We start from the raw sequence: 25,610 nt of genomic DNA on the forward strand, positions 1-25,610 counted from the left end.
CGGACCCACGTTTTTAAACATGAATATTTACTAACATAAATAAACAGTGTTTTATAACAAAAGGCACAGATTTTCAACTATAAACAATGGAAAAATATTTACAATTTGCACATACATAATCAAACAGCAAGTGCACGATTGGTCACTTCAGATCTTCTTTTCTATACTTTGAGATTTAGTTCCTTCCAAGCAAGTAATTTAATCAGTTCTGCAATGTCCAATTCTTTTTTTTTTTTTTCCCCCCACAAAAACTGCTACCAATGCCAGATATGAGAGTTTATTAAAATGAACGACCTAGCAGCAGAAGTTTTCAAATGGAGACAGTGTTGCTAACTTCTTCGTATTGGATAATAAAATAAGGGTAGCTCTGATCATCATTAAAAATGACAAAAATCTGAGGCTCAAAGTAATTGTCCACACAGGAGTCGTAGAGGTCGCTGGTAATGCTGCCAGGGTTCACTGGTGGAGGTCTCCTCATGGTGTGGTTACCCACCGTGTACCTGCCCGTCAGTACTTTCGCCAGGAACATGTAATGAACTCCTTTGGGTGACCTTTTGGAAAAGTTATGGGAATAGCTTGCCTTTCTGGCAAAGTAACTGCCCTGTCCAAACATGGTGGCATGCTTCCCACAGACGCGCGGGTCAAAGTTGTGCTTGCAGATTCCATCCACCACGTCCTGGGAGGTGCCATGGAACAAATGCCTTTCGTTCATTATCCTGTCAAGCCCGCTCATTTTTTTTGACATATATTCCTTTTTCCTGGAATAGAAAACGGAAAGTGAGGATGAGTATTCCCTGCAGATCTGCAAGGGGAAAGCAGTTTCACTATGGCTTTTGAAAGTAGCAGTGTTATCCTCCAGAACAGCAGAGCTTAAGAGGAGATATGAAAACACAAGGGAGTATAGTGACAGGACATGGGGCAATGGATTTAAACTGAAAGAGGGGAGATTTTGATTGGAAATAAGGAAGAAATTCTTCCCTCTGAGGGTGGTGAGGCACTGGAACAGGCTGCCCAGAGAAGCTGTGGCTGCCCCATCCCTGGAAGTGTTCAAGGCCAGGTTGGATGGGGCTTTGGGCAACCTGGTGTAGTGGAGGGTGTCCCTGCCCATGGCAGGGGGGTTGGAACTAGATGATCTTTGAGGTCCCTTCCAACCCAAACCAGTCTGTGATTCTGTGATTTCTGTACGGGTAGCAGAGTCGATCTTCCACTTGGAAATAAAGCTTTTGTGTGAAATAAGTATGTTTTAAAGGACCTAAGCTGATACTGCTGGAGGCAGAGCTCTCTCACCTGCCCAGCAGCAAAGGCAAAGCAGCTTGAGAAGTGCCCGCTTATCTTTGCCCGTATTTCACCTTGGACGCAGAAGGAAATCTTTCTCAGAGTGAAAACAAGGGCTGTGCAAAAATTAAATCCTGCTCTAGCTTCAGAAGGGGCCACGGTGAGGAATTACTGAGACAGGGTGGGAGAAGATGCTCTAGACCAGCATGAGTCAGTCTCTGCTCACACAGTCCATCTCTCAACTTCTCCTGAGATTCTGCATTTCGTGAGAAGGGTGAGAGAATCCCCAAATCTAATTTCGAGTCAATCACAAAGTGGTCAATGGGTGGTAACTGGCAGACCCAGCACCTTCGGTTTGAATGGGACTGACTGACAGGATTTCGACTTTGCGAGACCGTTGCAAGACCCCGGGTCGTCACGTTCTGGGGCATCGAGGCACTAATGGCTATCCTCAAAATAGAGCTTATTTGATGAAAACAACTCCTCCCAGCTCAGCTTGAAAGGGAACCAGAAGATTTTTCAGCTAGGTATCCTAGATTTAAGTTTCTGTGAAGATACATGTCACAAAAGTTATCAGTAGATAGTAGACTAAACCTCTCACGCAGGAAATTTCAGGGTAAGATATTTTTCAGATAAAGTGGTTCAACTGAAGATGCTCCTTTTCTTGAGAAAATCCAGAGTTTATATATTCTACTTAACGACCAATTTATATTTCACCGCCCAAATCACATATTTTAAGGTATTTTTTCCATTATTGTAAAAGAATGGCATTTGCATCATCTTACCTTTTATATTTCTCCCAAAGAAACTGATTCTGTACTCTCAGAATTTTCAAAATTTTATATTTGGTCTCTGGCACAGTCTTGTGAAACAGGTTATAAATGGTTCTGTAGCTTTTATCTTCCTTCAGAACAGGCACTTGGATGAAGTCCTGAGATGGATCCATACTAATCCAGGTTTCAGGATAGAAGTTCGGAGAGGTAACGGCAGTCGGAGACAAGACATGCGAGGAGGCTGGTTCAGCTGATGGAGAGGGTAGTGGAGAATTGCCACCTAAGGTCCTAGTTGGGGATGGAGAAAAAGGTTGTCCTTAAACTTCCACAAGCAGAGGAGCTTCCCATCACACTAATTTCATCACCAACATAACTTAAACAATTGCTGCTCTTCAGTTCTGTAACAACTTACCCATTGCAAGGCTTGTTTAAAACAAACATGCCAGCTATTTCTGCTGTTTTAATAACTCCTCCATCCACACAGACTCACAACAAAATCTTGACTTTCAGGGATGCTGTTCCCCGTAGGGAAATGTTACTGCCTGGTGGTGCTTAAAAGCCTACTATTGTCATTATTCACCTTCTGGGGTGGGGTTATCAACTACAGCCAGGCAGAACGCTACCAAATACAATGATTTTGTATGTTAGCTATGAGCTAGGAGTGATTTCAACAGCCAGAATAAGAAAAGATGAATAATGTGGCAACATTTGACCTAGTTTCCTTAGAATACAAGTAGAAACATACACTTTCTTGTACAGTACGAATAACCCCAACTAAAAACAATTTATAGGCAAAATTGCAGCTGTTCCACCGCATTATGTAGAAGAGGAGACGCTCCGTTTTCAGAACTAGCCAGTGTCGTGCCGAGGAAGGCTCTCCTATTTTCACTGGCCCAGGCCAGATGTAGATTTGCATTTGCAGTTGCTTATTTTCATGCAACAGACCAGCCCCTCCTCTTGGGAATGCTGCCAGGTGAGGAGTCAGGCAGGGGTGAAGGAGGGGAGCTGCTGCCCGCGGCTGGAAAGCAGCACGGATGCCAGAGAAAGAGCAGACACCAGTAAAACCCAGTTAAGGACACCAGCCGTGGTGTTGCAAGGCTTTGTTCTTAATAAATACCTGCACCTCTGTGGAATTTTTCACACTCTTGAAGCTACTAAATTTAGATAACGAGTGTGGCATTTGTGGCTTACGTTCACCTGATGATGATCTGCACAAGCAAGCCTTCCTCAGCTGAGTAATGGTTACTGGTTGGAGTTCTCTCACTTACGTCAATGAAAACACTTTGAACCTGTAAAACCTGCACGTTCAGGCTCTGGTTTTCACACTTCAAGCACACAGCTCTTCAGCTCCTGCAAGCTGATGAGGTTCCCTTTCAGGTGCAAGAATATACGGCACTATCTTAAAATTTCACCAGATGAGTATTTTACCAAAGTATGTTTATAGGAAAAGCTGCTACTGCCTCCAGGACCAACCCACACTGAACACAAAGGGGTAGTAGGCAGCTCTTGTTAGGAAAGACTACAAAGTCAGTCTGCTGACTGGCTGGCAAGACCCAAGGTGAACCTCAGAGACAACCTTAATTTAAAGTGTAATGAACACCAAAGTTCATGAAATTTTTCAGGTCACGCGTGTTCTGGTAACGTATCACTGCCAAAGCATAAGGAGAACACCAGTTCTGACCAGGAGGAAATGGGGAAAGAGAATCCTTTGTGTGTTCACCTTGGGCAAGCTGAGGTTTGACAACATCCAAGGCCAAATCCTGCACATACGCGACTGGATTTTGCACACAGGAGCCACAGGCAAACTGGATTCTCTACACCGTCTTTGTCAACAGCAAGTTTCCAGGAGAACAAGCAGACTCTCGAAGCTTTGCTAAAGGCAAAGCCATTTTTTCCAGAGCGACCCTTCAGGAAACAATTCTCTCATTCAGGCATGATGCTGCCTGAAAAGCCGCGTCACCGCGACTTCTGCACCCAGGATGCAAGGTGCACCGAGACACACAGCTGCTGCTGGTGGTCCCCACTCCTCGGCCTGCTTTTGGCTGCAGAGCCAACATAATTATCCAGATAAATGAGAATCCTACTGCTGTTCACACCTTACCTACACACACGTCAATTAAGGCTGCCTTTCAGAATATTTAATGCTACTGAACACGAACCTGAAAGAACCATGTGTGATTTTTTTGGGTGACCCAGAAATAATTTAGTGTGATTTTCTGATTGAGGTTGAGCTTTTCAGGTCTAGAAAAAAAAAGTTAGGGGGGAAAAAAAAGTCTATTTTTAAATTGACACATTTGTTTTGGATCAGAGAGACAGCAAACTGCAGCAGCACACCCACTTTTCAGAGCAGACTTACTCTTTAACACGTGGCTTTCACCTGCTGGTCAAAGCTAAAAAGAGATCTCACTTTATTTGCATGGATTTGACTCAACTCAAAATTCTTCTCACTGTTTATTAATAGCTTAACAGAAACCCAGAAGACGGATTTTTTCTAAGAATGATTATTAAAATAGCAGTCTACAACACTACAGTGTGCATTTAATAATTTTTTTTTTTTTTCTCCTAAAGCCTATGGGCAATAAAATATCACTGTAGAACCTCATACACTCACACTTGGCCTGGAAGACCAAGCATGGATTAACAATAAGTTATGGATTAATGAGTAAAACATCAAACACAACAAAAATACTGCAATCCTTTGGTGTACTTTCTTCATTTCTTCTGACTAGTGTGAATTATTTGTAAGCATTTATTATACAAGGGAAGCCATTACAAAAAGTCAACAGTTTTCAACCACTATCACCCACTTCTCACAGTTTCAATTCAAGAATTCCTTCCCAATTTTATAACAGATTTAAGTAGGTGGGAGAGGAGGGAAATAAATAAAAAAAAAATCTCAGGTAGCATTGTGTGCTAAGTGGAGACAAATACTGACTTCTTAAGGATAGGTCCCACAAATATTTCAAATACTCTTTTGTTCCTTGCTAAGCATCGGTAGATTTTTAAGCATTACAAGGTCTTTAGATAAGGAAAATAAGAATGAGGTTTAGTGCAGAACAACAGAAACATTAGAGCTTAAGTTTATAGATTTGGCAGCTGGCATGTATAGTTATGGTCAAGCCCTCATGAACGTAGAACCCTCAAGGCTCCACTAAAATTAGTGAAATTGCATCATTTTAACACATCTCAAAATTATAGACTGACACTGTAGCAAAAGCCACTGGTAGCAAAACATCAGGAGAATACCTGAAATCCTTGTTTTCCATTAAGATGATACTCAAAATTGTTATAACCAAAAAGCCCACACTTGGTCTTTTTACCTACATCCTCCCAGTACCTCTTCAGTAATTTGGGGTTTCCTTCCTGTAAAACCGTATCTAAACACGTTTCTACCAACCACGTGTTCTGAGGCCCTGACCAAATCCACGTTCACCTCGCAAACAGATGGGGTAACAACTCTGCAAGCTAACGAGCGTTCTCACCCTCCTGCAGCAGCTACAGCTCCTTTGCCTGGCCCAGCACACCAAGCTGCTGGTCAGGCTAATGACTTCCACCCCTTGACTAGCAGGACAATTCGTTCCAAACTACTGAACTCCGACAATAACGTTTCCAGCTGTGCTGGTGAGATCACAAAACCCAGTGTTTTTATGAGTTGTAATCAAAAATGACTACAAGTGCAACACTTTCCTCACTCTGCCTTTGATGGGCGAGCGGGTTCACCCCCGGTTGAGACAGCAATAAAAACAAGGCATGCTCTAATTGTGCTTGAAAACTATGAAAATGTTTTTGAACACTCATTTTATGGGACCGAGAACTGATAGCCTGGCAATCGCTGCGGCCAGCGAGATGCTGAAAGCTGGACACCACTTTGGCAAACTTGAAGTACATCTGTGCTTCTGATGTTCTGAGATCCACAAGGTACGTTATAACCTTTAAATAACGGAGCCGAGCAGTGAGGAGTTCCTCAGGTAACACCTAGCTTGAAAAATGACAAGCAAGAGCTGCCCATATGACCGAGATTTTTTATGATTTCTTCTGATGTTTCTACCCAAGGACGCCTATTTCCTTGCCACATCTCAAGGAACACAATTCCCATGGACAGACCAGCATGAAGAACAAGCGCCAAGTTTCCATTTTGCTGGAATACCTACTGTAAAAAAGGCATCAGCACAATGCACGAGCGAAGAAGGGGTCTCCTCTTGATTTCTCTTCTGAAACACGCGTTTTGCTGGAATCCATCTTTGATGTTTAAGATATACTGGTTATGCCAGGTAACGAACCGAACCTCTTTCAGGCCCCGGCAGCTGGCTTCTTCTATCAGTCTTACAACAGGCTGTTTCAAGAAAACAAAGAAAACAAAACCATACCCATGGTAAATTACATGTTCAAAAGTCAGTATTTTTGCCAGAGACCTCAAAGAATCCCTCTCTCTACTCCCTTCCCCTGCTCTGAGGCACAAGCACGTTCAGACCGCTGAAAAACCTTCCGTTACCTGGTTGTGAGATCCGCCAGCAAGGGAGGTTTCACAACTCCTACGCGCTTGCTGCTGGTGCTATCGTATTTTACATGTCAAATGCTATTCTCAATATCTAACCTAAAACTCCTAAATTACTCCTAAAGTAATTAGTTACTTTATTGTCTTTACCCACTGAATGTGAAAAGTAGAACTCTGCTGTAGAACAATTTTTATCTATTCATATATTCTCTTCTTTTTTTTTTTTATTTTCTGTGCTAGAGAAACACGGTTCTTTACCTTCTCCTTGCAGGTCAAACATCTTAAACTTCTTGTTATTTGTGGTGCTTTCTTCCAGACTCACTCCAATTTTTGCATTTTATTTATTTTTTTTTTTTCATTTGCAAAGCACCAAACTGTATACAGTGCTCTGCCTTAAGCCTCCTACCATGTTTATAAAGTCAGGATGACACATGAAAAAGAGGAACTTGATCTAGTTTACACTAGCGGAGGTATTTCTGGTACTGCCAAAATTCTAAGACGCTGATGAGGTTTTATTCAAAACATTCTGTACAGCTCTGGCCAGCCAAAGACAAGCTCTTAGCTACTGTAGGTATTATTGGAGAGCTTAGTTGAATGAATAGAACTTCCTTGGTACTGACATGGGCCAGTTTGCTCTCAAATTTGACAATTTGGTCAGCCTCTGTGTCTCCAAGGTTTTCAGGGATAATTCAAGGTGCAGCCCAGCAGAGCAGAGCTCTCCTTTTATTGCTTTTTCAGTTCAACACTGACCTTCTTGATTATCTTTCTCAACGATAACTCTAAGTAACTTTCCTGAATGTCCAAAGAAGAAACAGACTAAAAACGTACATATACTTTACAGCATACGCTGTACACAGAGTTTTGGGTTACAACCAACCCCAAAGCAGAATTCTGGAACGTGTTAAATACCTCGGAGTATTCTCTCCAGCCAAAGTGGTCCCTGCAGAAGTATTTCCAGACCGTGTAGTAGTTGGAGCTGGAGCTGGGGCAGGAAGGTGTGGACAGCCGTCGCATTTGGTCAAACTCAACAGTTTCATATAATTTCATAACATTCAAATCCACCCAAAACTCATGTCCCCTGGAAAGAACAAGAAAAACAAAGAATTCTCACTTTTCATAATCCATTTTAAAAAGATGGTTCCGAGATAAACAAAACAGTCAGGACTACAGTTGGCACAGTCCTCCTCAGAGATACCCTCGGTCTGGCTGTGCTCATGCCACCCCATCCCGTGGGGACATCCCATGGGCTCGACGTGGGCACAACCCTGGAGCAAGTGCATAGAGCAGGACACTGAAGAGCTGCGAGGGTGATGGAACTCTTCAAGAGTTTCCGTGGACAATGGTGGAAAAAACACAGTGTTCAGCACAGAAAGACAAAAAACCAAACCCAGCAGTCCCCCTAGCCCGGTGGTATTTATCCAGTATGCATGAACTGTACAAAAATCAATATACATATCCTTGACATTTTGAGCGTACTAAGTAAATACATCACACAGTCATATCTGACGAAGCAGCCCCACACTATTCCAAAGGTTATTCTTGGGGAAGTTAGTGCTTCAGGGAAAAAAGGAAAACGTAAATGGCTCCAGATGAGGAGCATCTGCTGCCAGTCCACCAGAGAGTTCGTGGATCTTTCATCATGTGCAGCAGAAGAGAACCAGCATAATATGAAAAGAAAACATGATTTCACAATTTTACAGCCTACCCTGAGGAATGCTGGCTTTTTTTTTTTTTCTTTTTCCCTCCTCTGAGTAGCTACATCGCTGCTAACAAAAAATCAACATTAATATGCAACTGCACGTAAAATGACTGGCCCTTTCAACAACAGGAGCCTACGGATTAAGAAGCAGAGGATACGCTTTATCTGAAGGAGAAAATTTATCTAAAGGAAAAAACTGTCCATGGAATGGCTCAGCAAACAGTTTCTAACGCTGTTTCATTAGCCAGTGTTAAGAGGCAGACATCAAATTAAAGAACATTCTCAAGTAAAGCATGGAGTTCTAAAGCTCTGCTGATATTAGACAATCACTGGTTTATCAGCAATCAAGAACTTAAGAAATTCACAGAAATTGAAAGAAATCACAGTAATATTCATTCCCTACAAAAGTAACTTTTTTGGAACCGAGATTATCGTATTTCCAAAATAATGCTCTTTACATAATTAGTTTTCTACTTTTATAATCTCTTTACGAGTTGTCAGCTTACTGCTATTCATTGACAGTTACTAATCTCTGGCAACTGGAAACGCAGCTTTTGAGACTATATGAAATATTTTCTCTGAATTCTTAACAGTAAACATAAATCAAGCCGACACTTGAAATCTACAGTTTATTTTCAAAACTTTGGCACATTAATACCATAGACATCAAAGTACTGGGTATGCAGTTTGCCACATCAAGTGACAGCTCTTCTAAACACCAGGAGGATTTTATGAATACAGATTTGCTTGAGAATGGCTGCAATTTTGCAGCTATTTCACACTGACTGGTACACTTGCTACTTCCACAGAGTTCCACTTTACAAAAATGATGATCAGCTGGAATGATCCTTCATTTCTCAACAGGAGGCACAGGTGCGTGGCTGTTCTCAGTGTTTATCATCACCAATTAATTGCGTTTGGGTCTTGATTGCTAAGCACGGTTGGAGTATTCAGTGCTTTCCTGACATGGATGAAAAGATGAGGTGTCTGTTCCTACAGGCTCACCGTCAGGGGATCTGATCCACTGCTGTTGGGGTAAATTTAAATTGCTCTCTTTGTTTTCAATAAGCTTTCCTATGGACTTTAAGAAAAGATATAGAATAGTCCCCCAAAGTCAAATCAAACATCTTAAAAATGCAACGCCACGAGCTCTTTTTAAAATTCTTTGCACACAAAAATAATTCTTTTTTGCAGCTCCCCAGCACCCCGAGACCAAGCCCCAGCCAGCCCGGGTTTTGTCCGGCTCATTCCAGGGACATCCGTTGCTGCCCCGGCAGGAAGGGCTCAGCCTTGGCTCCCCTTCACGCTGAGAACTTACTACCTAAAAGGAACATCTTTGCCAGTTGCCCACATGTGGTTCTCTAAAAACTGCCACAGAACCGCACTAATTAAGATGAAAATTTTGTCAAGACGACGCTTTATCACACAAAAACCACGGAAGCTTTAACAGCGTGTTCCCTACTTGCGTCAGCGGCACCCAGAATCATCCCAGTTAGAACACGGGAACGGGAGGAAACCGGCTCTCCTGCGTAGGAGGCGTATCCTAATAACCCGTGTCTTCCCACCCGAGCGGCATCCCACCGCGGGAAGTTCGATAAACTAATTAAAGCTGACATTCCCCAGCCCACTGCATCGAGGGGTAGTCATTCCAGACAGACCTACTCAGAAGGAAAACTGGCCCTAACCAAAATAAATGACCAGTACGAAGGAACTAAACCTTAAAAAAAAAAAAAAATGCACACGCTTTCTGGAGTGAAAAAGCTAATAACAGATCGCCCCACCTTCCTGGTATGTAGTCATTTTGTTCCATAACAACAAGCTGCAATCTACTTTTTTTGAAAACAATGTGTGAAAGCATGAGGAAACCATCTCTCTGAAACACCAAGCTGTGGTACTGTTTGTCATATTTGCAGGCAGCACCATAAGCGTGACTTTTTTTGAGTGAATTTCTTCATTAATATATTTTTAATGCTGCTTTAGGGACACTGGCTTTTTCTTATCAAAACGTAGCCTTACAATTCTGAATTTCAGTGCCCAACAAAGCTGTCACTTCGGAGAAAAGTGAGTTTAGTGATCGATATTGTCTGTATTACCCTTCTGGAGCGAGGAGTAGGACTCACTGTTCTGGGGTTATGTTGCACCTACAAATCCCACTTCTGATTCAAGATCCCCAGGTACTGTGCTGCATATTGCATGAAGCAAATACACAAAAAGGTACAAAACCTCACAATTTGAGCATTCATTCTCACGTCAATCTCTTTTCAAGTCAAATATCGCTAACACGGTTCTCCCTACTCCAAAGATCTGTGACCTTCAAGAAAGCACAAAGAAATGGATAACCTTTTCTTTGTAAGTAAATTAGTTTCTTTTAAAAGGTGGTAAAACCCAGAAAGCTGATAATGAAAAAACGTTTGCAGTACTTCTATGCTAACGCAGTGCAAAGCAAAGAGAATCTGAAAATCAACATCCAGTCTAAACACGATAAACATTATCCCCTAGCACGCTGAACTCTTTTAAAAGTAATCACGGACTGGTTAATAGCCTAAAAAGTTAAAGGTCTGTAGAATTTTGAAGACTGGAAACCAAATTCCACAGGCACTTGAAGCACGGCTGGCTTCTGATACATGACATGGGTAGTTCTAATGGGGGCTTAACGTGCTAAAACGCAGTTTCCATCAGGCACACAGCTCTGTAGCAAAGCAAGGAGAATCAAAGTGATGCAAGGGGAGCGACCCTGTGGAAGGAAAAACACTTTCTGAGATGAATGCAGTGTGAGACGGCTGCTCCTCATGATTTTCACACAGAGCAAGGAATCTGCAGGAACTCCTAAAACTCCAGGGTGATGGTGCACATGCAAAAGAGAGTATTTGGGTGCAGACGCGTTCCAACAGCACAGCAGGTGGGGAACTGTAGGGTTTTTACACGGCTTTCTTCTAGCAGTGCTATAAGAACATCTATACTTCTCACATAACTCCAACAAAACAAACTGTGGTAAGTTTTTTTCCTACAGCAAACAAAATCCGTGCACAGCTAAGTGTGCACCTCTCGTAAGACTGTTTAAGATTAATAAGGCTGACAGCTAACGACAGCTTACAGAGAAAATAGCTTCTCTGAAAGCTGAACATTTTTCCGTGAAATTTGTCTAAAGTGTGCCAAATTATTTCTCAGTACTGAAAAATGTAATGATTGCCTGCTGTTTGGAATTTTTGACATTTTTGTAGCTCACTGTTTCTGCCTCTTCTTTATCAGATTCCCCTCCCCTGTGAGCAAAGCGAGGAGGACAGGATGGCCATCGCTCACGGACTGACGCCGACAGTTCGCTGTAAGGAGAACCCAGGCACCAAAATCAGCTGACCACCACCCCCTTCAAACATCCTTCTTCAAAGCCTATGGATGAGGCAGCACATTAAGTGTTCTCATTTTCCCATTCCTAAACGGAACGGCTCAGCCTGTCTGACCGTAAAGGTCACAGCGTTTCTGGGTGACCCACCTTTTGGTGCGTGCCCCCGACACCGAAACCTTTCAGCTATTTTCATACAAACCCACCACTCTTCAGCTAAAGATGGGGACACTGGCTCTGTGCAACTACTGCCTGGGTTTACTTATGGTTTCTCTCAGACTAAGAGCTGTAGCTCAGAACCCCAAAAAGCGCTCTCTAATTATTTATTGAAGAAAAAAAAACCATGGTCGAGATGTTTCTCGGTAAAGTATCCTCCATCCATTCCCCTTAGCTGTGAATAGGGAAAGGTTCAGCAGTTTCAAGATGTAACACAGCAGAATTTTCCTGAAACTCAAACTTCTGTTAAACTAGGGATGCTTTAAACAATGGTATTTTTATTTTGAAAGCGGGTAAAGTGTTTAGAATGCTGCTCCATCAATTTTAATAGAAAATTAAGTGACAAAAATATGTAAACATCCTGAAATCTACACAATAGTGTTTCGTTCCCCCCCCCCCGAATACTTTAACTATAAACTTTTAAACTCCACACGTTTTCTACCAAACAATAAAGTATTTGGAATAACTGCATTATTTTATAGAGCTGAAAATTTTAGACAAATGCTTTTATTTAAGTGACTGCATCTGAAAAACACACTATGTGCTCAAAAGCCTGCCTGTTCTGTTTTGGCTTTTTTCCTACTTATAACACTAGGAATAAGGAAAGATACTATTTCATAAAAAAACCTTGACTCACATAAAATATATATTACTCCAACGTTTATTTATAGTCTTTAACTGAGTATTTCTCTATTCAGAAATTTTAACTTTTTCAAATCATAACATTTACTGGCATTTAAGCTTTGAAATCCTAAAATATATTTCGCAAAACTATTTAATAATAGCTCTCCAGTCAAAGCACTTCCTCTGTATATTAAAAAGCCTATTACCAGCTTATATAAAGCAAAGCCCTGAAACAAAATGAACTGTGATCACAGCAAGTGGTTGCGTGATTCCATTCCTGGCTTCAGCTTTAAGACACCATTGATGAAAGCAAATGCGACAACTGTACCTCTCAACTGCCTGAGGCCTCAATCCAGGCGAAAGACCCCAAATTTAGGGTTCAAGGACAGTAAGAATGCGAGATGCTCAAGGTTATGTCTGCTATGTTCTTTGGCATAACATCACTTTATCTTCGCGCAGTAGAATGATTTAGTAATTCAAGGTACAGCATACACTATCTAAAGCAAAGGGTATCCTCCGTAACGTATAGATTATGGATAACTATAGATTAGCAGAGAGAAAAAACAACAATAAAGCAGCAAGGCACACATCACCTTGTTTTGTGCCCTGGAGGGAGCACAAGAGAACACGTAACACATCACGGGCACGTGACTGCACAGCCAACTGCACCTCCGGGAGATGCTCGCATTCAACAGCGATGAAACACTCGGTGCTATGATGATGATGGAGGCAGAATAAATACACACAAAAGCAGCAATTAAAATCCTGTTCCCAGGTGAAACAGACCCATCCCAAAACTTCTTCTGCACCATCTCCAAAAGAAGGGCTCCATGAAGGAGATCCATCGCTCTTTATACTTTTCTTGGGCAGTTTGCGTTAAGGAGAGTTTTGTAGCTAACGTGATTAAAAAAAAATAAATTTAGTGTTATTACTCGTGGACTTTGAAGTCTCTATCTGGAAACATCAGTCTGGAGAAGAGTGGGAAGGAGCTGATGAAGGCTACAGCTTGCCAGGCGTTTGGGAAAGCAGGAAATGTATTCAAATACCTTGGTGGGGCACAGTGCTACTCCCACTGCCTCTGCATCACGCAGCAGGAACTGCCTTCAGTACAGCTTGAAACCAGTAATAAAAACACGGTCTTTTTCTACAGAAAAATTAACAAACCTCTCTGCAAACACCGCAAAACTTGGCCTCATCTTGCTTCCGAGGTAGAGAATTACTATCCCTGTTTTTTCAGAGGAAAGACAGATGCAGAGAAAGACTAAAATATCTTCATCAAAGACCCACAGAGAACCTGCGACAGAGGTGGGAACAGAAATTTCTTAAGAACTTCTCTTCACCGACTAACCAAATAGAGGTCTCTATTTATAAAATAAAGCAATTCAATAGAATTATTTGCACTGAAAGAATAAGCATATTGAACTCTCTTGAGAATACGGCACACAACCCCAAATTTGGTGCTGTGCAACAGCGCGGTTCAAAATAAAATTCCACAAATGCTCTCAATAGCAGAACCTGGTTCCCTGTGGAAGTTATATTTTCTCCATATCCTAACCATAAAAAAAAATAACAGAAAGACACAATCTCTGAGGACACCCAACTCAGGAGGTCCCTTGACTAGGGAGAAGTCTTTTCAGATGAACGTTGCCTGCTAAAGTCAGGATATTTGGGCTCACTCCTTGCATTCTTCTGAAGAACTTCGCTTTAACGTGTGAATCTTCTGTGCTCTCTCCATTCAGTAAGACAAACGTTGGCTAGATGTTATGTACAAATAGATTACTAGGAGAAATATTTTGTAAGTGCTACGAAAACGCACGTGGTTTCGAACTCTTCTCCTAGGTTCAGTTACATGTCATGAGCCTCACCGCAAACAGGGTTCAGAAAAAAAAAAAAGAAACCCAGCGATCAACAAAGGTCTGTACAGGAAATGAAACTCGGTTCCCATCAGAACAGCTGTGATACGAAGCAGGACTGAGAGTTAAACACCACTTAGATGATGAAACTGTTGATTTTCTCTCTATGACTAAACCAGTTCCTCTCCGCAATAGCGACAACCTGAAAGCCACTCAGGGGAACAAACGAGCTTAAAAGATCTCAACAGGTATGAAAACCTTTTGTACCCAAGGTTGAAAGATTAGTCAGATCCAACTTGGCAACTGTAGGAGATGTAAAGCAGGCATTTACACTTTCTGTGACCCCAAACTGGCAATATTTCATCTTATTTGTAGCGAACAGCTGCTTGAAGGCTGTAGTCCAGCTTTGGGTGAGGGACCAAATGTTTAAACTCCACCATACAAAACTGAACTTCACTTCAAGTACATCCTCTCAGTAAGACATTTCCTTTTAAGCAGAGGTACCGACAGTTCGAAACAGGAACATCAACTCTGAGACAACAGCAGCCAAAATTTGCTGCCATCGAAACCAACACCGCTTCCACAGGAGGTAACAGGAGGCAAGGGTGCAGGTGATGCTCGCCAAGGGCCGTTCTCCAAACAGCTCCCCACAACACAGCGACGAAACCGCAGCCAAATCCCAGTTACTGCTCTAACGAGCGTGAAAGGAAAACAGGAACCTTCCCTCGCAGAAGCAATACTTTGCACCAGGGCAAGGACGAAAACAAGCTGGTAAACACGATCCCACAGCCTTGATCTTATCACCATCTCATCATTCTTGAACTGAAGAAAGGGGCGGCAAGTGACAGGGCAGGAAATTAGTTTCATGTTTTACTTAATTTGCTGCTTCTCTCTGCTGCGACTGTCAGCCGTGCGGGAGGTGAGCGGTGAGAACGACTCAGAAAGGACGACGGTGCTACAGAAAGATTCACCTCTGCACTTAAAAGGCTCCATCATCAGGGAATTGTACGTTTGTAAATCTGAAACATCTGCTGGGACACCGGTCCAGACGCATATAGAGCTCTGATGAAAGGCTGGACCCAGACCTTTTTTTGGCAGGGGGTGGGAAATAACCTATCAATTGTTCTCACTCACACAGATACCATCTCTGGATCAGGAAGTCATTGAGACATGACTGCTGGAAGGTGAGAGACTGTACTGAGAAGTATGTTTGTTCTGTTCTGCTCTTCCCAAGAAAGCCACCGTTGGCCACTTTTGCACACGAGGTACGGCGTTAAATGGTCTTTTGGTGTGAACTACTGTTACGTTCTCAAAATCTGTAGCAATGAGGATGCCAAACACATTCAGATCTTCCAAGAATTATGGAATGCACGATATCTCATCATTCAAATCCAAGTTGCATCTTCTATTTGCAGTAGAGGATAAACAGGGATGTCCCTGTCTGAGGTAGACTGTTGTTTCAGAGGTCTCCTACCACACCAGATGAGGACATGTTTTGCAGTTTTGTTTGTCAGTTTTCATTTTTATACCAGTAGACGTTCTAGAGACAGCACAAGCACAGCTCTGGGTGGCAAGCGGGCTGATATTGGACAGGGTTTTCGTGTCACGAGAGAGATGTTTGCTTTTGCAAAGCTGCAATACCAACACTTCTAAAGCACTCAGATGGAGCCTAAAGTCCCATTTCTAAAAAATGTTCTGCACAGACAAAAAAATCACAGAATGTCAGGGATTGGAAGGGACCTCAAAGGATCATCTAGTCCAATCCCCCTGCCTGAGCAGGACCACCTAGATCAGATCACATGCCTGCCTTTTTTTTTTTTTTTTTTAAGAATCTTATCAAATCTCAGGACTTAAAATACCTCTGAGATTTATGATAAATAATGAAACTGCACCCATTTCACCAATGGTTTACATAAGATGGTCACACACAAGGCTAGCACTCACTAGTGACCACCAGTTCCAGACGTTTCTGAACGTTCCACCTGATGTTTCATGTCACACCCTCTGCATCAGCCTCCCAAGAAAGGACTCCTTTATACATTTGACTACGAGTCTCAAATTCCGCGATTATTACTCAGCTCCAACCCCTCCTGATTTCAACAAGCACGTGTCCCAGCTAGGAAGGAACTTGACAATCGCTGCACTTGCTACGCAAATAATTGTAACAGACTCTCTCTGTTCCTCATCCTTTCCGAAACGGGCCGGCAGAGCGACAAGGCTGTGCCTGCTGGATTACCTGTCAGCAACTCTTCCCAGCAATCTGTTTCACCAGTTAGAAATCCTGGTTTCAGAAAGGACCGTTTTGTTACCCTAAGTACACAGGGAACAGACTGACCTCAACCTGAAGCCAGGTGACAGCTGTTTCCAAAACTGAAATCTGTTTATTGATGTGAAACAAGAAAAGGGATGGATGAGTGATTGCTGATTCCTAGGGCAGCTCAACACAACACTCCTAACTTCCCTAGATTTGTACAGCTAGAAGCCAATTAGTTTTATTTCATATGTAAATGACACTATAAAGTGGAGCAAATAGAAACTCATTGAAGCGTACTATTATAAAGCACAAGGGAAACACTTGCAAAAATCACTTCACATGCTTTTTATTTAGTCTCTGTCTCGCATTCCTTCAACAAGGAATTAAAAGAAGTTCAAAACCATTCAGCTGTATATATTCAAGAAACACTACACACAAAAATCACCAGGCACAGTGAATTTCAGCTGTTTTCTCATCTCCGGTGTTATCAACAACACATGAGTTATCTCCCACGCTGTGGCAGCTGTGCAGATCAGAAAGAAAACTTCCTAAATTTAACTCTTCAGTTGGTCAGAGGACCTGCAGGACTCCCTGAAACACTTCCAATGTGCTCTACAGGATTTTAAAATCATGTAAGCATATTCTAACAGCATCAGAGAAACAAGTTCTCACGAACACATGAACAAAGGAAAACTAGCTTCCTGGACACTTATTTTTGTCCTTACCCTTCCCTCCAGGTCCCTCCATATGCCCACCGATAACTCCACTGGGAAACACACAATATTTACTCTGACTTCACCCAAGAACCATGCATGAAGACCGAGTAATTAGTCAACTGCTCCCAGGCAGAACGTGCACCATTGGAGGTGCACCTGCTTTTCCCTGACTAAAGCCATTTCATTTTGGCCTTTCTCTTCTAGCTAGAAGAAGCCATTTCAGAAAATTTACAGAAATTACAAAAAAGAAAAAAACCCACCAAACACACACACACATCCCCCAAATCAAAGCAACTACAAGAAGCTGTTTCATGTGAGTTGGGATACGCCGGACTACACGCTGCAGTTCCCCTGGCACACAAGGATGTCTCTTTGCCAAGAGAAGGGGTGGAATTTTCAGCCAAAGAGGGGGAAACTGATGGGTCAGGAACTGTGGAGTTGTTTTAAACAAATCCTCGTGTAATCAGTAATGGTCCTGTTGATTTTGAAAAGTAACAACTGCATGATTGGACAGGTGTGTGTGTGGGGGAAAACCTGCTCCATTTTGCAGCCAAGTATCTCTCCTTACTAAAGAACACCTTAAATATCCAGTTTGGGTACTCTCATGCTGGCAAGCAGTACTTGGCCTTGTTCTCTCCAATACTTAGCTGCAAGTTGGAACTTCTCCAGGGCCTCTCCTCACATGTACGAAGAAAACCGAGTGCTTCTAAGTATTTTAACCTGCTGAAGTTCATACTTACATATTTGTTTAGACAGCTTGGTATTTGGCTCTAAATACTTGATAGACTTAAGAAAGCAAAAATAAAAACAATTTATGATAAAGTTTTATATTTGGTTCGAGGCCAGACTGCAACAAGTATCTGAGGCAGTTGTATTACAAAGAAGTAACTAAACAAGGTTTACCACTTCTCCTAATTTAAGATCACGTTCCCTTAGGTGAAAGGCAACAACTTAACGTATATTTCACATTACTCATCTCGATAACATTAAGATGAAGAAAGATTTACATAAATAGCTACCTGAAGAACATCATGTTTGAATTTAGAACTTATTCTCTAACTAAGCCAATAGCCCAACACTTTCCTGAGCAGGCCAACCTTCTTGGAGCAGTGCACAACAGCAATATTATGCATGCAGACTGCAACCATTCCTTACCATGCCACGCAAACTGCGCTTAAAACAAAGGAGAATAAACAACTACCACCCACTGGTTGTCAGGCTGGCTTCTGCACGGCCTTTCTTGGACATGCAAACTGCTGAACAGACATTTCCTTGTTGTATGCAATCTGTATAGATAGGCCTGTAAAGCTAGTCTGACCACAAGAGATTAATAGCTTTAGCCAAATAATGCGGTAACCATGTGAACGACGAGCTGTTCTAGCATGTTTGCGAGCCTCTCAGCAAGGTTCAACATGCTGCTATCTGCATCTTGTTGCCAGGAGACACAACATCGCCCAGGAACAGAAGGGAAGCCAGGTTGCAGTGACCACCAGTGAACTCCAGCAAGAGTCACAGCGAGTCCAAACAGCCCACGTCTAAAGGTTTAGCAGGCTCTTCTGATACAAGATGATGTTGCGTAAGAAGAAGCTGGTGACGATACGTGGTAAAACATTTACCCCCCACTTCAAAATCTAGCCTAAAACCCTGTTAAGTCCAAGTTTTAAGGCATATCAGATTCAATGTTTGGAATCAGAAGCTCTAGTCTTAAAAAAAGTTCCACTCCTAGGTTCTCACTGATACTTATCCACAAACACGAAGCTCTTCCAAGGGATGAAATACTACAAGAGTTACAGAAACTGCCAATTTGTCATTCCATGGTAAGCTGATATTATAAATCTACAACTGTCATTCAACCTTCCATCGGGGCATGACTTTATAGCACTGACTGAAGCAATGGGCTCCGTATCTTTTAAGAGAAGGAAGGAGAGCACAGGCTACAGAATTAGCAGCCGAAAACAGAATTTAGTTAGAAAATACTAACGTTTAAAATAATTTTTGTCTCAGTAGACTAAATCTGTAGGTCAAGGGGCAACGGATTTAAACTGAAAGAGGGCAGATTTAGGTTAGATACAAGAAAGAAATTCTTTACATTGAGGGTGGTGAGGCACTGGAACAGGTTGCCCAGAGAAGTTGTGGATGCCCCATCCCTGGAAGTGTTCAAGGCCAGGCTGGATGAGGCTTTGGGCAACCTGGTGTAGTGGAGGGTGTCCCTGCCCATGGCAGGGGGGTTGGAACTGGATGATCTTTGAGGTCCCTTCCAACCCTAACCATTCCATGATTCTATGACTACTTTTACCTGAAGAAAACAGGCAGACACTCACTGGTAGCCAGTTCGACTCAACCAGATGAAGCCTAGGTTGTATTCAAAGAACATGCCTCTGCCTCGACAGCGGATTTCAGCAGGACCAGCAGAGCTCTGACCCAGCACACCTGGGCTTTCCCAGATCACGCTGCTCCTCTGCCTCCGCTCACGGTCACCGAACGGCGTGTGGCTGCCAACACACCCCCTAAGTTTCTTCCCAAGAGGTTCAGACAGACAGAAACTGTCTACCAAGAGACCAAAATACCCACCAGACTGGAAACCTGCACACTAAGTGTAACGGCAGACAACGCTATTCAGCCGATTTTACAGGCTGGAGATGACTAAGCAATTATGAAGCATTGTTTCCTTTAAAATTAATCATTCTTAACTCCATCATTTAGAGCACGTAGATCATGTGTGCAGCGATGGATTCTGTGATACAGGCTTCAAAAAGAAAACTTTTTGCTCGCTTGCACAGAGCTCAAGTTTAAATTACTTGCATGGGCTTGTCTTACTTCCGCATTTGCTGTTTTGTTTTCAGAAATCATTTACAATACTTGGAAAAAAAATGGAAGTTTCTCTGTTGTTAAAGTACAGCAAATTTTATCAGCTGTGCAGTTGCAAGATTTTTTTTTACCTTTTTTTTTTTAAACAGACTGGCACATTTTTTCAAGACAATTCTATAAAATATGATTATTCCCTATTACATCTAATTCTCATTACCTACTTCACTTTCATTTTCAGTATGAGGTGTCTATATTCTGGTATTGCCTGCAGTAAAAAGGATGAATCTACAAGCTGATGGAGCCTGAGTTTTAGTACCTAATCCAACATCCAGTTAGGTGAAAGTAAAGACTCACTTTGACTTAAAGCTTTAGGTGGGGTCTTTGAGGCCTAATGAGAGCTCTCAGCGTAGTAAATGAATATTAAAATACTAAGGAAGAAGGGGATATACTTCTTCAGGAAGTGGAAGGAAGAAGAGGCAGTGAGAACAAATCCACAAGGGCTCAGATGACAAAGGCAATTCGAAGTTTTTACTACGCAACTACAGAAGCGTCGCTTTGAACTGACTGTAACTGGAGTGAGTTGCCCTGAGCTCACAGATTATGGTGGGGCAGATAAGATATGAGAAATTTGCACTGCATGTTTCCTCCAGAAAAGGGGGAAAAAAAAAAAAAAAAAAGCAGTCTACACCCTGCGCTCTTGCAAACATGGACTATATAGATCTGATGAACTTGTAAACATCAGCACTCCCCACTACTACTCAAAATGGAACCTGCATTACAAAAGTTGAAGAAGTTTTGGGTTAGATCTCAGGGTGCAGGATCAAGCCAAAATTGATAACATAACCAGGGAAGCTTAAAAGCTGTTTCCTAATTCCATAAAATGAACAGACAAACACCAGCACATATAGAGGAAACAGTAACTTCTAATAAATGGTGTAACATTTTTAGATAACCAGCATTTCTGAAGGTATTGCTCAGGTTGTTCATAGTGAATTATCTGAAACATCACCATATACCAGCAACTGTATGAAATCTCCAGCCAAAGGACTTAACGGAGCACCGACTGGATTTAGTTGCTTAGAAGGTAATTATGAAAACTGTGCTTGGAGTGCATAAAATCCATCTGGATTCACAGCGACAGAAAGCAACTGCTGTCTCATTCCTGTTTCAATCGCGTCAAAGGCTCATTCCTGCTGCCACTTTTTCTACTACAGAGAAAAGACTAATGAGGAACGTCAAGAATAAGCACAACGTTACACAACAGTCTGTCAACTCCCTCAATTTCTACAGAACTGAAGTATTCTCATTTCACACACTTCAGGTCCTTCAGCTTCCAAAAATACTTTCCAGACGACAAACAGCAGTTTTAGTAGGTGCACAAGAGTTCTCTGTGTGGCAAACTTGTCAGATATTATTCAGGTAACACCATCACAGGGTTTCTAGAACACTTGTACACAAAACATCAGGAAAAGAGAGTGCACATTCTGTTATATTTCCGCGCCGCTGCTCAGTTAAGCAGCCTTGGCTTTGCTAGGGAGAGAGTAAACCCATCACCTACCGATATTTCACTTTGATCTTGTCATTGTCAGGGTTGCAGTAGAGTCTTTCCAGATGCTCCTGGGAATCATTGGTCACACTTTGCCAACTCTGGGTTGCTGTCCTTCTCACTTGCCAATGATAAGGCAAGACCGTGTGATGTTTGGGACAATCACTGCCATAAACACAAGTGCCCTGGAGAAAATCCACACAGATTTCTATTCCGTCTTCCTGATGGGTGTGATATTGCAGCTGGTTCAAGAGCTCAAACACCAGATCAAGAGAAGCTTCTTCACTTTTATCCTGGAATATCCCAGCACTGAACTTATTGCTTGGGTTCAAACTGTATTGCATTGGACAGCTATTCTCTTGGAATAAACCAGATGTGTAGCTTTCCAGAATCTTGTCTGGGAACAAAGGACAGGCTGCACCATCACTAGCAGCTGGCTGCAGAGGATGATCCTGGAATGATTCGTTACTATTATCAGCAGCAGTTCCAGGAGCAGTTTCTGGTGAGAAGCCTTGCTCTCCTGTTTGGACATCCTGCTCAGGATGCCCAGAAGAAGCACGAGCTACTGGCAACTGACTCTGCACATCTGGAGCTGTTGGCATCAGCACAGTCACGTTACTTTCTGGCTGGGGGCAAGAAGTGCCGAGGTCCAGAGTCTTTTTCACAGCAGATTCACATAAATCACTATGACTGCCACCTTGGCCTCGGCGCACAAAGACCCTATCCAAGGTCCCAGCTCCCAGCAAACTGGTGAAGATTGGCCGCAAAGCCCGCAGAGTTTGTGTGTCCAGTCTCTTCTGCACTTGCTGCTTTTTCTTGAAGCAAGGCTTCACTGGTGGTATCTTTTCAGACAGTCTTATCTGAGGAGGAAAGTCCTCTGAAGGAGGGCACTTCATTCCTGGGCAGTGAGCCTGCTGCACAACACACGCTGGCTTTGGTTCGGTGTCCATCAGACACAGATTCTGCTCTCTCCAAATCACTTTCAAATGTCCCAGAGCCTCGCAAGAATCAATCTAGGACAGAAAGGAAAACAAGACAGTTAATCTCTCTAATTGCTCATGGTTGACACGAACAAGATCACCCCTGGAGAGGATTTTGAGCCAGCAACAGCAAACTCCTCCCCTCTCTGTGACTGCGGGTAGCCCCTAGGCACGTAAAGCATGAAACCAGCTAAACTCAGGCTAATTAATCCCAAACACACACTCATCGTCTTCTCACACATGAAATCTCAGAGACACTCAGGCACGCACACACAGTCCCCAGAGGGGGGGCAGGAAAGGGGGGTGGTCTGATGCCCTCCTCCTGTGATAATGTTTATTATTAAACAGCACTTTAGTTCATTATATTCCACCAAAGTTAACATTGCATTGTTCATTTCCATGCCCCCCTCACACACAGCCCCGAGAACAGAAGCCTTCACAGACACACAGCCCTGAAGGTCCCCACCACACGTGAAACCCGTTTCTTCTCCCACCAGAGAAACGGGCAGACGTAGGCATCCCCATCCCATTCACACCCACCTGCCCTCGCACAATCTCACCCATCCAGCCCGCCGCACGGCCGGAGAACTGCTGGCTTCACTTGTCACACCGACTTCAGCAGGGGCCGGGATTTAATCCTGGGGTTTTTAGGCGCAGGAACTCGAGTGCTTACAGCCTGTTCCTCCTGCTACGCGTCTGACGCCGACGGTCCCGTACATGCCCAGGCACTCCCACTGGCACAGCCATTCTCACATGCCCACACGCTCTCGCACTGACTCAGAAGCACAGTCTGCACTCCCTCACCCCGCTGTGACACACCGAGCTCGGCACCAGGAATTAAAACCAGGCAGGGAAGAAAACAAAGGGGTGCTAGTTACTCAGGAACAGAACGGGGTGGGGGGGAATAAATCAATTATTTGCAAGATGAAAAATATTTTTTTTTCTAAAGTACAAATAAATAGTATGTCTGGTACGTCACCGTCACCAGAAAGCAAGCTCTGTACCTTTTAATCAGGAATCCTGTAATATTTGATTACATTTAATTAAGCCCTCTTCATCTCCTTGCACACAGCCTCAAAGCTTAAGAGTGCAGCACATTAAGGATTACTTCCTGGATAAATGCATTCCAAGCAAAGTAACTTCTCATGACAAAACAAAATCCCAGGAAACAGATAACATTTGGCAATCAATTCTTATTACTGAGGATTTACTCTGGAAAATTTCTGAGTCTTCCTTATTTTGGAACATTCATTTATAAGGCTTTTGCATTACCCTGGGAAACAGCACGTCAGGATTGCCAGGAAAAAGAAAAGAAGCTGTACCTCTCCAGTTTCCCCCTTTTTAGATTAAATTTAAAGCAACCTGTGTATTTTGTCCGCCAGTTAAAAACACTCCAAAATTACTAGCATCTCTGTCATTCTTCCACAGACATACCAGGTAATTCTCTTTCTAAACCATCAAGGGCACCTGAAACCTTCAAGTAACTTCAAAGGTTACAAACCCTCAACTGTGAAAGGAATCAGCTGCTTCACTTCCTCGCGGCCAGCTTTAACAGCCCCTGCCACATGCAAGAGGATCTCCCAGGGTTCGAGGGCTCCTGCTGTGCCGAGGAGCCAAAACAAGTGACTTCTGGCCATTTTCAGCCGTATCTTTAAAGCTATTTCAATACTGTCAGTGCTCACTCGATCGCCGTTTAAAGAATTGTGTTATTGCATGGAGCTGAATCCCCCAGCAACTCCAAACACTGAAAGCAGTGGGAATTAAGAATATCAGTTGGCAGTTCTATTTCAGCGTTTTAACATCCTAAATTAGTCGCTGCTGTTTCGAAACATTCCCAATCTCCGAGAGCAATGCTGTATTTGCACAATGTGTTTCAACAGAGGAAGATCTCAGTCCCCAAGCACCAGCCTTCGCACGCGAACCCCACCTCCTGCTCCTTTGCTGAAGAAAGCAAGTCTAGTGTCCTAAAATAGATTTTTTATTACAAAAGAAGAAAGAAAAACAAGAGCCCAAACACAAACGCTAACAACAGACCGGCCCGCAACTCTCCGCAGGTCCCCCCCGCAGCGACCTACCGGCTTTTGCTCTCCTCGAGTGAGATCCCTGCGTTTTGTCCCAGTTTAAGGATACCTCCAAAACAAGATAAGCCTTCTGGTGGGGAAAAAAAAAAAAAAAAACAACAAAAAAAAAAACCACCAAAAACTTGACTGCTGCCGCCGGGCGCTCGCACGCCAGTATTTCCACCTTAAAAATGCAGAAGCGCCTGCGTCTCCGGTCGCACGTCCTGGGCTGTTTCTCAAGTTGCCTTCGGGGTTACCAAGAGACGGCGGGGAGGGGGGAGGGAGCGCGGCCGGAGCCGAGCCCCGACGCGGCGGGGAGCGGCAGCCCGGGCTCACGGCCCCGCTGCCCGCCCAGCGGTAGGTGCCACACCGCCCATCCCGCCCCGCAGCTCCCTCTGCTCCTCACATCTTCCCCCCGCCGTTTTAAATACCGCTTCCCGACAGCGCCCGGCCGGCAGCTGCGCGGCCCGGGGAGGAGCTCCGAGGCGGCGGCGCAGCTGCTGCCCGGTGCCGGGAAGCCGGCCCGCCCCCTCCGCTCCGCTCCGCCCCGCTCCGGCCGCCGAAGGGAGGGACAAAGCCGCAGCGAGCCCCGCTCCCACCCTCGGGCGGCGAGTCGCGCACCTCGCGGCGGGCATCGCGGGTGGGGGCGGGAGGGACCGAAAGCGCCGTGACTCGCTCGTTCCCGGCAGCGAAGGGACAAGAAATCGCGTTCGGCGTCACTTGGGTAGAGCTGGCGAGCCCCAGCGCCTGCCCCGCGCGGGAGGCACGAAATAACCGGGAAGAAGGGCGGACGGCAGCGCCCCGGTGCCTGCGCGCCGGGCGGGAGCCGCTCCCCGCAGCGCGCCCCAGGGACGCGGGAACGCGGAGCGCTCGCTGCAGCTCCCGACCTGCCAACGGCACCGAACTGCACGGTGCCATCAATCGGAGAACGCTAATTAATGACTAAGCAGCGAACCAGAAGCCCCATCCCG

The 25,610-nt window shown here is 43.8% G+C and overlaps 1 protein-coding gene across 1 annotated transcript; it reads right to left on the reverse strand.

Annotated features, from left to right (window-relative positions):
* Nucleotides 1–247: 247 nt before the first annotated feature.
* LOC147528134 (protein mono-ADP-ribosyltransferase TIPARP-like) lies at nt 248–24,699 on the reverse strand. The gene is made up of 6 exons (XM_086618219.1): nt 24,655–24,699; nt 21,612–22,612; nt 7,453–7,621; nt 6,200–6,381; nt 2,061–2,336; nt 248–758 (listed from the first exon to the last, which is right to left on the reverse strand). Exons 2-6 carry the CDS (start codon nt 22,547–22,549, stop codon nt 311–313), a joined length of 2,013 nt encoding a protein of 670 aa, XP_086474345.1. The 5' UTR covers nt 22,550–22,612; nt 24,655–24,699; the 3' UTR covers nt 248–310.
* Nucleotides 24,700–25,610: the final 911 nt, after the last annotated feature.

Source organism: Tauraco erythrolophus, chromosome 11, assembly GCF_009769465.1.
Source record: "Tauraco erythrolophus isolate bTauEry1 chromosome 11, bTauEry1.pri, whole genome shotgun sequence".
NCBI lineage: Eukaryota > Metazoa > Chordata > Aves > Musophagiformes > Musophagidae > Tauraco > Tauraco erythrolophus.

Coding starts and splice junctions, on each gene's coding strand:
- LOC147528134 (XM_086618219.1), bottom strand. CDS start 22,549: ATGGACACCGAACCAAAGCCAGCGTGTGTTGTGCAGCAGGCTCACTGC. Junction 7,622..21,611: donor AAGATCAAAGTGAAATATCG/GTAGGTGATGGG, acceptor TGTTCTTTCCAG/GGGACATGAGTTTTGGGTGG. Junction 759..2,060: donor CTTTGGGAGAAATATAAAAG/GTAAGATGATGC, acceptor TTTCTATTCCAG/GAAAAAGGAATATATGTCAA.